This window comes from Onychomys torridus, chromosome 7 (genome assembly GCF_903995425.1).
Source record: "Onychomys torridus chromosome 7, mOncTor1.1, whole genome shotgun sequence".
Classification (NCBI taxonomy): Eukaryota; Metazoa; Chordata; class Mammalia; order Rodentia; family Cricetidae; genus Onychomys; species Onychomys torridus.
In genome coordinates, this window is record NC_050449.1 from 52,421,641 (window position 1) to 52,435,541 (window position 13,901).

At 38.2% G+C, this 13,901-nt stretch overlaps 1 protein-coding gene across 9 annotated transcripts in view; it reads right to left on the reverse strand.

Annotated features, from left to right (window-relative positions):
* Neo1 (neogenin 1) overlaps nt 1–13,901 on the reverse strand; it is a 170,454-nt gene that overhangs the window by 117,799 nt on the left and 38,754 nt on the right. For all 9 annotated transcript variants that reach the window (XM_036194313.1, XM_036194316.1, XM_036194311.1 and 6 more), the window contains exon 2: nt 5,466–5,783. In XM_036194313.1, the coding sequence (XP_036050206.1) occupies nt 5,466–5,783 (318 nt within the window). The remainder of the gene's footprint in view (nt 1–5,465; nt 5,784–13,901) is intronic.

Below are 13,901 nucleotides of genomic sequence, written 5' to 3' on the forward strand. Positions count from 1 at the left end.
GGAAAAAGAGTAGGAGTGAGGTATGGAGTTGGCAAGAACGGATCGACACTGTCTGTATTTAGACCATGCCATTTCCTAACCTTGGAGCATGAAGCACACAGCCAGACTACTCTCCAGGCAGAACAAAAATGTAATTTGTGCAGCAGAAATGAGACAACGCAGAGAAAAGCAGCCTCACATTAAAATCTATGAACTACCTATTTAATAATCTTCAAAAACTTTCCTGCTTTCTCGCCACAACTAAAAGTAGTTCTGTTTGCAACCAAAACTATCTGTAGTCTTTTACAATGTCAGAGTTGGCAGTGTCTTTTTAAAATGATTTTTGAGAACTTTTTAAACATGTAATTTATGAACTATGACGTTTCCCGCTGAAGTACATGACTGAATATGAACAGATTGTGTCAGCATCTCCATAACCTAACTCTTTTAGCATCCCCAAAGAAACTGCTCGGTTATAGCCCCCGTACTGCTGTCCTCACTTCCCATCTGCTGTCAGCTACTTACTTGCCCTAAAAAAACCAATCAATCTAGTTTCTCTCTCTACACATGTCCCTAGTCTGGGCACTTTGTACAGATGAGCTTGAACAGTGTAGAGTCATTAATGACTGGCTTCTTTAACTTACCACAAGATTTTTATAGTTCATCCATGTAGTCACATTGTATTATGACTTCATTCCTTTTCATTGGTAAAGAATATTCCACGATATGGAGATTTCATATTTGGATTTTCTATCCCTCATTTGGTGGAATTTTATTTATTTATTTATTATGAACAGTGCCACTATTTCAGTAGTCATGTACACTGTGTACGGATAAATGCTCTCAATTGTCTTGAGTTGAGAACTAGGTCATATGCCAATTCTGGCTAACATTGTAGAATTGGTATCTTTTTTAAAATACACATATATAAACAAAAAAAAAGCAGCCTTTAACTGCCAGTGGAGAAATCAGAAGGGAAGGTCAGAAAGTAGAGAATATTTGAAAGGGAACCCAACAGCTGGCACTGCCAGGACTAACACTGGTTAAAAGACAGAGGAAAATGGCTGCTAGGATGGTAACAGTGAGGCTAGAGAGGTGAGTGTAATCTCAGAAGAGGAGTCAAGAGATCTATGGTTAAGCAGCCTAGCTATGAACAATATGGTGCAAGTGCTCTGACCCCATGTGGAGAACAGACTTGGAGGGGAGCGCAATGAGGTGGCAGACAAGCAGGTTTGGCTGTGGTAAGTAAAGTCAAGGGTCATCTCAGGAAAGAGAAACTGGATCAATACAGAAAAACCAGGAGGCAGAATACAAAGGTTCTGGTGGTGGGTTAGTGGTCAGCAGAGAGAAAAGAGATCTAAAGAAGAGGCCAGAGAAGAGACGTTAGAGCATAAATGATAAGCAGGAGCCTGACCTGAGTGAAATTATAGAGGACTTCGGTACACCAATTTACTTTTCATACACATTGTAGACAGAATGGGGGAGGGGAGAAAAGAGACGTGAAAAAGAGAATTAACCCATTGGGTTAAATTGAACCCCCTACTTTTATTTTTCCACCCTCAATCTGTAATTGTGGATGATTATTGTAGCATTAGGTCATACCCACATTAAATTCTGAGTATTTAACTGCAAAGACAAAGGGTCAAAATCCTCTAAGTCAGTGGTTCTCAATCTTCCTAAGGCTGCAACCCTTCATACTGTTCCTCATGCTGTGGTGAACCCCCCCACAACCATAAAGTTATTTAGTTGCTGTAATTTTGCTACTGTTATGAATCGTAAATATATGTGTGTTAGGTGACCCCTGTGAAAGGGTCGTTTGGCAAACCTAGGGGTCGCAATCTACAGGTTGAGAACCGCTGCTGTAAGTACATGAGCATGAAATAAGAACCAATCACTCCATAGTGGGAATGTCTGACACTGTCAGGTTCCATCCTCACACACCTGCAGCTGACCAAGGTGAGTAAAACATGGCCATTCACAAAATGATTTCATCTGGTACTCAAGTAAAGAAACCCTATCTAGAACACCAGTGTCTACTCTAAAGCAGACAGGAAGTATTTAGAAACACTCTAATTCTCTAGATACTTAATTTCTCTACATTTGCTATCACTTAAACAGAGATCCCTTGAAAAGGAGTTATTATTTTTTTCTGCGTTCACTCTGCCTTCTATATGATATAATAATGATACTGCTGTGGATATTGCTCTGTGTAAATAAAGTTCTGATTGGCCAGTGGCCAGGCAGGAAGTATAGGCGGGACAAGAGAGAAGAGAATTCTGGGAAGTAGAAGACTGGGGAGAGACACCGCCAGACACCGCCACGAAAAGCAACATGTAAAGACACTGGTAAGCCACAAGCCATGTGGCAAAGTATAGACTAACAGAAATGGGTTAATTTAAGATAGAAGAAGCAGATAACAAGAAGCCTGCCACAGCCATACAGTTTCTAAACAATGTAAGTTTCTGTGTGCTTTCTTGGTTGGGTCTGAGCGACTGTGGGACTGGCGGGTAAGAGAGATTTGTCCTAACTGGGCCAGGCAGGAAAACTCTAACTACAAATGGTGCCCAATGTGCTGGCAAGAGTTTCCACCTAAAACCTGATAAAAAAGATTCTAAAATGGAGCTAAAAACAGCTTCCTAGTTGTCTCTCTCAAGTTAGCGGCAGCCTGCCGGTTTGAGCTACTATGGTGGGTTCCTGGCGTGTATGTCTGACCTGCAGCGTGGCGGGAATGAGGAATCTACAAGCAGCACTTTACTCTGCTGCGTGGTAGATTTAGTCTTTGCAAGTTAAAAAAAAAAGGTTTCTAGGCTATGGACTGCTTTGATAGAACTGCTTCTGATAGCTGATGGTACACATGGCTCCAGACCCAGAGCTGGTGGTAAACTGTACCACCGCCATGTTGAGAAGCTGAGATGGGTGGAGCCAGCAGCCACAGCGGCGTTTCAATCTTACAAAGATGGATATTACACAGAGAATTTGGTTTGTCTTGTCTTTGGGATTTTTAACTGCAGAAAAAGATTTGACCATAAAAGCTGTTGAATTAAACAAATATGTAAATTTTAAAGGTAACTTGACTTCACAATTTGGATATAAGGATATGTTGCTTTGGAAAAGAGTTTCTGCTTTTGTTTCCACAGAAAGCCAGAGGCTATGGATTTGTTCCAGATTAAGATATATCAGGTTTGATCAGCCAAGACCACCTGAAAGGTCTCCGATGACACCATGGCCCAGATGATCCGACATCCAGAATGGTTTCAAGGCAACTGGCTCAGAGGTTCACCCTAATGGACTACTCTATAATCCTAAAATTTTCTTTCTGTCCCCATAAGATACAGCGCCCCCCTCCAGCAGGAAGTAGTAAGAGAAACTACGCCCACATTCCCAAAATTATCAAGCTGGCTTTGGAGATGGAATTGGCTCACTCCTTCTCTAAACCCAGACATATTGCTAAAAGAAAAGGTTAAGAGATTCTTGTGTCCCAAATCAGAAGAGCCCTCTGGTGTGGGACAGAGAAAAACCAATATTTTTCTTTAAAGCAGGTTGATTATAAATGAGATCTCTTTCTAAAGAAGAAAGGGGGATATGATATAGATATAATAGGATGAAAGGGTAGATTAGGGAACTTACTTCTAAAGAGCAACAACTTGTTTAAAATGTTTTACATTGGTTTAGATTTTAGTCTATTGATACAAACTTAGTTAATTTTGTTATACTATGTATATATTTCTACTCTTGTTTAAGGTATTGTGTTTGTATAGTTCATTTAAAATTGTAATGGATAATTAAAAACAGATTAATAATTAATCATCTGTGATAATCATACTCATAGCCATGTTAGTTAAGTCTTCTAGGTATACATAGAGATATTTCAGATAGATAGGTAATCTTCAAATACTTCAAAGACTTTCAGAATATGGCATTTAAAATATTTTTAAAATTTAGACTTTCTGGACAGTGAGACATGTCTGCTCCTGGCAACACCGATTTACTTCAGAGACGAGGATGGGCATTGAAGACACTTCATATCTTATCTTCACCTTGTCAAAAATAGCCATTTGGGCAAGAAACTGTTCTTGCCTGGACTGCTTGATCGACTGTACGTGCAGGACCCATAGAAAGGTGACCACTGAACTTTGCTTGACAAAATGGTCCTTCAGGTTCCTGCTTCACAGAGGAAACTGCCAGACATTCTACAGGACACTGAGAGAAGTGACCAAGAGACTCTAGCCCTGTGGGCTGAAGACAAATGCCCCAACTTTACAAAGGAACATTAGGTGACTGTTCAGGCTGCCAGCTGTCTCTGTCTACCCTGCAAGACTCCCGAAAGTTGCTTGCATCCTTCTCCTGGTTCTCAGATAATATTATATCCTTCTGAGGTCTTTGATGTGGTTGAAGGCTAGATAGTTATAATTTCCTCAATTATGATACAAGATAAGTTAGATATAAAACTTTAGACTCACAAATATAAGATAGATAGGATATCTTCTTTAATATTGTAACTATAATTCTTGCTTGATAATTGTTTTGTTATATGTAATTGTACTATGTAAAAATTAAAATCTTCCTTAAAAAAAAGAAAAGGGGAAGTGCTGTGGATATTGCTCTGTGTAAATAAAGTTCTGATTGGCCAGTGGCCAGGCAGGAAGTATAGGCGGGACAAGAGAGAAGAGAATTCTGGGAAGTAGAAGACTGGGGAGAGACACCGCCAGCCGCCGCCATGAGAAGCAACATGTAAAGACACTGGTAAGCCACAAGCCATGTGGCAAAGTATAGACTAACAGAAAAGGGTTAATTGAAGATAGAAGAAGCAGATAACGAAAAGCCTGTCACAGCCATACAGTTTCTAAACAATGTAAGTTTCTGTGTTCTTTCTTGGTCGGGACTGAGCAACTGTGGGACTGGCGGGTAAGAGAGATTTGTCCTGACTGGGCCAGGCAGGAAAACTCTAACTACATGATACTATAGATTTCTAAATAAAATACTGCCCATTCCTTAAAGTTTCATCTACTGACTTCCTCTATAATATCATTCAGGCCAGGCTTCTGCTTATCATTCATGCTCTAAACATCTCTTTTACAACCTCTTATTCATATCTCTTTTCTCTTTGCTGTTCACTAGCCCACCACCAGGAACCAGGATTCTGGCTTTACTAAAGTTTTACTAAGCCACACTGTTATGATGTAGTAGGTTTCAAAACCATCAATTTTTCAATATAAAACTACCTCTTCCGTTTACAAGTTAAAAAGAAAAACCTGCTTAGTAGTTCTGATAGCAACTCTGAACGTTCAGACAAGCAGAAAAGGGTTAATGTATTCTGCACAATCCTAAGCAAATGAGTGTAGTCACATTAAAAAGCATCTATACATAACTGACACGCTAAATGAATAACTTATCACCAATTAAATGAAAACGACGACATACCACTTTTATTTCGATTTAGACCTCATAAAAGAGAAAATCCAACTAAATCACTGAACAGGACTTACCTGCTACCGTGAGCTTGGCTGTTCTGCTGACAATGGTTCCAAGATTATCAACAGTGGCTACACATTGATAGAAACCTTCATCCGGCTTATTGTGTTTGGAATGCACCACACTGCTGATGAATAAAGATCCATCTGGGAGAAGCTGGCGGCGATCATCTGATACTAAGTTTAAAAAAGTTCCATCTTTCTTCCATTCAATTTTTGGAGAAGGCTCAGAATATGCTGAGCAGTTTAATGTAACAGAAGAGCCTCTAACTGAGAGTGTGTCCACCGGCTCCACCAGAAAATAAAACGGAGTGAATGTTCGAACACTGGCTCCTACAAAGATAATGAAAAAGGACAAACTAAATAAAATTTTCTGTTATTTCTGTCAAAATAAACAACATATTACCAGATGATTGTCTTTTTAATATGATACCCTATGGATGTCTGGTAAATAAAATTTACTGCTAAGAAACCAAATGACTCATTTGGGACAGCCTATTTAAAAAACAAAACAAAACACTTGAGACCAGCCTTATTAAATATTATGAGTTGCTAATAAAAGTTTAACTGAGGATGGGAATGGTGGCGCATGCCTTTAATCCCAGCACTCGGGAGGCAGAGGTAGGAAGATCTCTGTGAGTTCGAGGCCAGCCTGGTCTACAGGGCAAATTCCAGGACAGACAGGTCTACTCAGAGAAACCCTTTCTCAAAAAATAACAGTAACAGCCAGGCAGTGGGGGCACATGCCTTTAATCCCAGTACATGGGAAGAAGAAGCAGATGGATCTCTATTAGTTTGAGGCCAGCCTAGGCTACAGAATGAGATCCAGGAAAGGCTCCAAAACTACACAGAGAAACCCTGTCCCAAATAAATGAATGAATGAATGAATGAATGAATGAATAAATAAATAAATAAAATAAATAAATAAATAAGTAAATAAGCAAGCAAGCAAGCACCGGCTGTTCCTCCAGAGGACCGGGGTTCAATTCCAAGCACCCACATGGCAGGCAGCTCACAACTGTCTGTAACTCCAAGGTCTGACACCCAAACACAGAAATAAACACAAGCAAAACACCAATGCACAAAAAGTAAACAAACAAACAAACAAATAAATAATTTGCTGGGTGGTGATGGCACAAGCCTTCAACCCCAGCATTCAGAATGCAGAGGCAGGCAGATCTCTATAATGAATTTGAAGCTAGCCTGGTTGGACTAAAAGCAAGTTCCATGACAGCCAGGACTACACAGAGAAACCCTGTCTTGAAAAACAAACAACAAACAAAAAAACAAAACAAAAATTAATTGAAAACTCCACAATGGAGTTTACAATTTTTTTAAATTATTATATTCAAAGTTAAGCTTTCCAAAGAATGGAAAGGAAGTAGAAAACTTAAACAATTCACTGTAAATAAAGTATCTTTTACATTATTTACTTATACTCTTTTCCTATATTTGATAGACATTTTGCACATTTTTCCTACTAAGGTATTCATCCTCTTGACTTAAAAGCAACCACTAATGATAACGATCACATTTCTAAATACTCCCCTTTCCATCTGACTTTATCATTTTGTTATAAGAAAAGAAATTTTTCTGGCCTGGGAAGATGGCTCAGTGGGTAAAGTACTTGCTTGCTACAAAAGCATAAAAATCTAAGCTCAGAGTCCCAGCGTCTACATAAAAGCAGGGCAATACAAAGCATGCCAGGTGGTCCCCAGAAACCTGCAGGCTAGCCAATCTAGCCAAAATAGGGAGCTCTAGGTTCAGTGAAAACAAACCTGTCTTAAAAACTAATGCAGACAGTGATAGAGGAACCTACCCAATATTGACCGTCTGTTCTCAAGCCCATGCAGGGATAGGCACATCTATCTAGCTCTCTAACACACACACACACACACATACACACACACACACACACACACACACACACACACACACACACAAGCAATTTCTTAAAACTTAATATTTAAAATTACATAAATTTGTTTTTCTTGGGCAAGTTTTCTTAAGAGTATTAAATTTTTAAAGTATTTTTTAAATTTATTTTATGTACATGAGTATTTTGTTGCATGTATGTGCACCATGGGCAGGTACTGCCCAGAGGTCAAAAGAGGGAGTCAGATCACCTGGAAGAAAGGAGTCATAGATGATTGTGAACCACCATGTCAGTGCTGGGAACTAAACATGGGTTCTTAATCACTAAGTCATCTCTTCAGCCTCAGCCCCTATCAAATGTTTTGTAAGCTTTATTTTGTTTTGTTACATTTGTAATTTCATTTTCTACATTTGTTTGTTTGTTTTTTTGTTGTTTGTTGTTGTTGTTTTTGTTTTTTTGAGACAGGGTTTCTCTGTGTAGCTTTGTGCCTTTCCTGGAACTCACTTGGTAACCCAGGCTGGCCTCGAACTCACAGAGATCCGCCTGGCTCTGCCTCCCAAGTGCTGGGATTAAAGGCGTGCGCCACCACCGCCCGGCTCACTTTCTACATTTAATTTTCATCAAGAACTCATTTTGATGTAAAGAGCACAGGAGAACTCAGTTTAATCTTTTTAAGTGTTTGGCTGATACTTAAACATATGAAGAAAAAAATTACAAAGAAAACATTTGCTATAAACTTTGTATCTTAGCCAGATAAAGCTTCACCTTTCACTTAAAAAAAAACAAAACAAAAAACAAAAAAAAAACCTATTGTCCAATTGGTATGTAAATAACTCAAGATATAATTAGGCTCATCTTCAGCAATGTCTAACTGAAACAATGACATTAAGACTGTTATTTATAAATTATATTGTGAATTTAAGATACACTAATCCTGTATTATGAGTGACTGGTTCTAAATAAGTATGAAACAGAATGGCCGAAGGCAAAATAATAAATAGAAACCTTCCAACTGTTTAAAAAGTTTCCCAGCACTTAGAAACTTAAGCAAAGAGGAGAGAGGTGGCTCAGTGGTTAAGAGCACTGACAGATGTTCCAGAGGACCCGGGTTCAATTCCCAGGCCATCAGGTGTCCGATCATGCCAGGATTTTAAAAAAGTAAAAGAAAAAAGAAACCTAGGCAAATTCCAAACTACTCACTCTTCTCCCAAGAACTACAAGAGGGTATTAGAAAAAGAATCCAGGTCTCCATTCCCACATGATGAGGACTATGAAACGTATGTGTCAAGTCTTAAAATCCCTGGAAAGTAACTTAGTAATTTTTGAAAAGTAACATTATTTTAGTTATTCCTATTAAAATGTCTACTGCATTAACTTTCTAGAACTACAGAAGGTACAAAATAATAGGTAAACTGTACTCCTACCTTCCTGTGTATTGCATCTACATTACACCACCTGAATCTAACACAGGAACTCAAAAGGGACCACTTTATTAACAGGACAGTGAAAATAAGCAAGTTTAACTGTTTAAAATATATTACATATATAAAGCACAAACATAATTTTTAAGAGCATTAGTACAAAACTTCTACCATTAAAAAAATCAGAATAGACTAGGCATAGTCTCAGCGCCTAAGGGTAGAAGAGCCCAGAAGTTTGAGATCACCCTCCAGGACAGGTCCTGCCTGTACTGAATCCACCAGGTTTAAATGAATCCCCAGGGGAGTCTTGGTCCTGGAGGACATGGGAATGGAGGGGAGGGGCTGGGGGGAAGGTGGGGGTAAGGGCGGGAGGGGGGAGGACAGGGGAACCCATGGCGGCTGATGTATAAAATTAAAACACATAATAATAATAATAATAATAATAATAATAATAATAATAATATCACCCTCCAGTGAGGTCAGTCCTGGACTACATAAGAATAACAAAATCAAAAGATGATCGTAATAATTTACGTTGTTTATATTTTAACACTCTGTCTTGCTTTTTATTTTATTTTGTTTAAAAAAAAGTCCACATCTAACTTCCTTCAAGTTTGACCTCCTCTGCCCCCTTTTGAGATAAAGTCTCAAGAAGATCAGGCCTTGAATCCTGAACTTGCTATGTTAATGGAAGGTGGCTCTGGACTCCTGATTCTCCTGCCTCAGCCTCCGAAGTGCTAATATCACAAAGATACCACAGCAATCACATGAAAGTAGCAGTCAGGCATCAAAAACAACTTTGAATTCAGGGTTCGCAGTTTTCAGCAAATGTTGCTGTCTTCCAAAAAGTCTAAAATACCCATGGGAGTTCTCTAAAGTGCCTTGGGCTATACCTCAAGGCAGTTTTTGATCTGCTAGCTAAGGATTTGTATTTTTACAGTATTTTTTTATTCTAACATCCTCCTTGTGGAATGGCTAGGCTCCATCTCTAGATTATATAACAGATAATTTCTAAAGCCAACCCCACTGGTTAAACAAATAATAAGTTCAGTCTCCAGTCTAACTCTAGCTAATTAGCAGTATGTCTTTCTTCCATGCTAAGACTTAGTGACAGTTGTTTTGTTTCTAAGTTTAGAGTTTCTAAAATATTATACAGAAGAAAAAGGAAGTCCAAGAAAGGCAAAATAATTTTATAGAAGAAAGGAAAGGGCCTCCAGCTGTTGGGTGCCAGTTCTTAGAACTATGGTAATTAAGCAACCACAGTTCAGAAGCAGAGGATTTAAAAAGAAGAAGAAAAAAGCCACAGAGTTTAAAGCCTGTAAATAGAGATACTTTAACTGGGGAAAAAGAATGAAACTCAGATTGGAAAGTTAGCCTAGCAGCTAAGAGCACTTTTTGCTCTTTCAAAGGACACAGATTCAATTCCCAGCACCCATATAGGGCGCTCACAATTATCTGTAACTCCAGTTTCCAGGATCTGGTGCCCCCTTCTGGCTTCCTCAAGCACCAGGCACACATATGGTACAAGCAAAACACTCACCAACATAAAATATAAATAAGTCTTTGTTTTTAAAAGTAAGGATGAATTATTCAATAAATGTCACTGTCACAACTAGTTATATGGGGGGGAAATGAGATGCCTTACCCATAACATGTAGTTATAATAAGCATTTATGTTTTTGTGCACTAAACACTGTTCTAAACCTTTTTCACATTTGCATCACTCATTTATGAAGTAGTCCCAGTATAATCTTCATTTCATAGAAGAAAACAACACAGAAATGTTAGCTGTCAATGGTCACACAGGTAAGAACAGAACCAGAGTCTAAGATCTCAAATACTACAGCATGTCACTGAACACATCTATAGAAATTTATTCCAGACACATAGAAATATGTAATAAAAATCATAGAAGAAATTTTTGAAAAAACAAAAATAACCTTGAAGCTTAGACAACTTTTAAAAATAAAAACAGGAAACCTCACAGAAAAGGAAAACAGATATGCTTTACTTTCTTATATTTAAAAAACATTACACTTTTGCAAAACACAGGAACAGAGCAGGCAAGCAATAAACTGGAGAAAATGATTTTATATACAAGAGACAATTAAAAAGTTCAAACTACTCAACAGAAAAATGGGTGAGACTGTATTCCAAGAAAATCACCACAACATGTGTGAGGACGGACTGGATCCAGTCAGTATAGGTCAACAGTCCCCACCTGACTTAGAGCACTGTCCAAGCAAAAGCTGAGCTATGTTTTCTAAGTGGCCTAGAGTTCTGTGGAAAATGATAATGCCAATGAATGTAAATTATAGCTCCATGAGAATGTGATTACACAAACACTGAGAAAGGTAGGAAAGTGTGTCAGTTTGTTACTACTGGTTACTATGAAGGATCAAGATGGGAGGGTAAGGGAGTAAAAATCTCTAAGTACACATAAAATGGCTTCACAATTTTTAAAAATTCAGCTTACTGATGAGCAATCATTTGCAGAGAGCATAGAAACACTTTTTAAAAGAGCTATCATTTCTTTAAACAGTTTTCCTTTGACACTGCAGAGGGCTCTGAGACATTCCTGAGCTGACTTTGTACAAAAACTGACCTGTACTTCTCCCCAGTCCTCACACTCCATCTACTTTAGTCCACGTAGTCATAGTTTTTACTAAGGCCAGAGGCACTGCACAAAATATGTTGAAATAAGTTCAATGGATCCTGTCTGGTATCTCCTATATTTCCAAGTCTCCAAAAATTTCTCACTTCTTAATAGAATAGTTCTCACTTCTTGATAACTACTCCTCACTTTCTGATAGACTGTTTCACACCTCTTGATAGAATACCATCTTAGGAAGAGACATTGTCCACAGGGAATTACTCTCCATTACATGCACCATCCCCCAAATACCAACAAATCTAACTATATGCCTCAACTAGCTGTAAATTTTGTAATATCAGAGAAAGACATCAACATATGATATTTTAATACCAGCAGAAATAAAACCCCTCCTCTTTTGCAGGAAGAAGTGCAAAGTTTAATAGCAGAAAGGCAGAGTAAGCCTCTTTATAAATCTACAAGTGAAAGCATTGTATAACTTTCTTCACTGCAGGAAAACTATCTCATTACAAAAACTCTACTGTCAAGTGACTTCCTAGTTCCTTACACCTTAATGTTATCTCCAACCACCAAGCACTTAAGTGCTAGTTTTTAATTAAAAATCTAAAACAAGTGATAAGTTAAAATAATTTTAACATTCAAAGAGCACAACTAAATACATTTTATTCCCAATATGCAGATATTGAGGAAGTGACAGATTTTCTCTACCGTTTTACTACAGAACGTTTTAGCAATTTCAGCTCCACAGCTTACTCTCTCTGCACAGCTAATTCTTCCAAAGACTGAATTTACCTTAAACACATCATCTTTTGTATCTTCTAACCATGCATAACTCTTGTTCATATTAATCGTAAGTTTGTAGAAAAAGGAACTGAAGACAAAAGTAGAAGACACAAAACAGAAATGAAGAAATCCAAGATCTAGTTTGGGATTCTCTAAAAACATCTTCTAAGACTGAATGGGAATTAAGGACAAAATCTAAATATATAAAAGTAATAAAATTTACTGAGTGTTCAGTATGCATCAAGCACTATTTTCAGGCTTTACGTGTATTTTCTCAATTCACTTTGTTGGTGGCAAGAATTTAAAACCTTTTGGCACAAAATTTTTTGAAAAAATCCAAATTACTTAAGCTAGCTGAACCAAGATCATAACTATTACATGTGTTCTACCCAATACGGATGATTTGTGACATACAGCCATCAAGAACTTGGACTACAGCTAACTTTAATTAAGATATATGTGCCAGGCAGTGGTGATGCATGCCTTTAATCCCAGCACTTGGGAGAAAGAGCCAGGCAGATCTCTGTGAGTTTGAGGCCAGCCTGGTCCACAGAGAGAGATCCAGGATAGGCACCAAAACTACACAGAGAAACTACACAGAGCAGCAGCCACTGGAAACTTCTCACCTCTAAGAATCCTCAGACTGAATGGAGCCGAGATCCTTTCTACACTCACCATATAATCCCTAGTGCTAGGATTAGGGAGAAATCTGGGAGGACTGGGTATTATGGTGAGATTGGAATTACTTTAATATTTCAGCATTACTGAGCAATAGCAGGGGTAGGACAGCAGCAGATTTTTGCATTGTAATGAAGAAAACACTGGAGATAAGGAAAGCAGGGAATTAAAAGATGACTAGAAAAGTCATAGTCACTGAAATTATTCAGAATTAATTTAGAGTTGAAACAGAGAAGACAGTAAGATTCAATGTCTTACATGAACTTTGAAAAAATATTCATTAAATAGTAAATACACCTACAATAGTGAACAAGAGAATCGGAAAATGATAGAACTCAGTGGTACACCTTGAAAGAGCAGCAGTTTGATAGGAATGATTCTTCACATTTTTAAAAACATTTTCCATAATTCTTCAATAACTGGCTATCTTCTAGAGAGCTGATATAAGACAGCTGATATTCTCTCAATATTTATAATAACTTTCTTTGTGGTAAACAAACATTACATATTTTATTAAAGTATAGCACCATATGTACACAAATTGTTACCAAGGTGAACTAAAACATCTGAAAAGATATTAATTCTAGGACACAGACAACAAATAGCATATCAATAATTTTTTTTAATCAACTGATTTTTTTCTCTCAACATTTTTTTTAAACTTTTTTTTTTATTATATTTGTGTCTTAATTTTTCATATCAGCCATGGGTTCCCCTGTCCTCTCCCTTCCTTTCCCCCCACTCCCACCTTCTCCCCCCATCCCCTCCCCTCCATTCCCATCTCCTCCAGGGCCAAGACTCCCCTGGGGATTCATTTAAACCTGGTGGATTCAGTACAGGCAGGTCCAGTCCCCTCTCCCAGGCTGAGCAAAGTGTCCCTGTGTAAGCCCAACTCAAACAGCCAGCTCATGCACTAAGGACAGGTCCCAGTCCCACAGCCTGGATGCCTCTCAAACAGTTCAAGCTATTCAGTTGTCTCACTTATCCAGAGGGCCTGATCTAGCTGGGGGCTCCACAGCCTTTGGTTCATAATTCACGTGCTTCCATTCGTTTGGCTATTTGTCCCTGTGTCTCTCCAA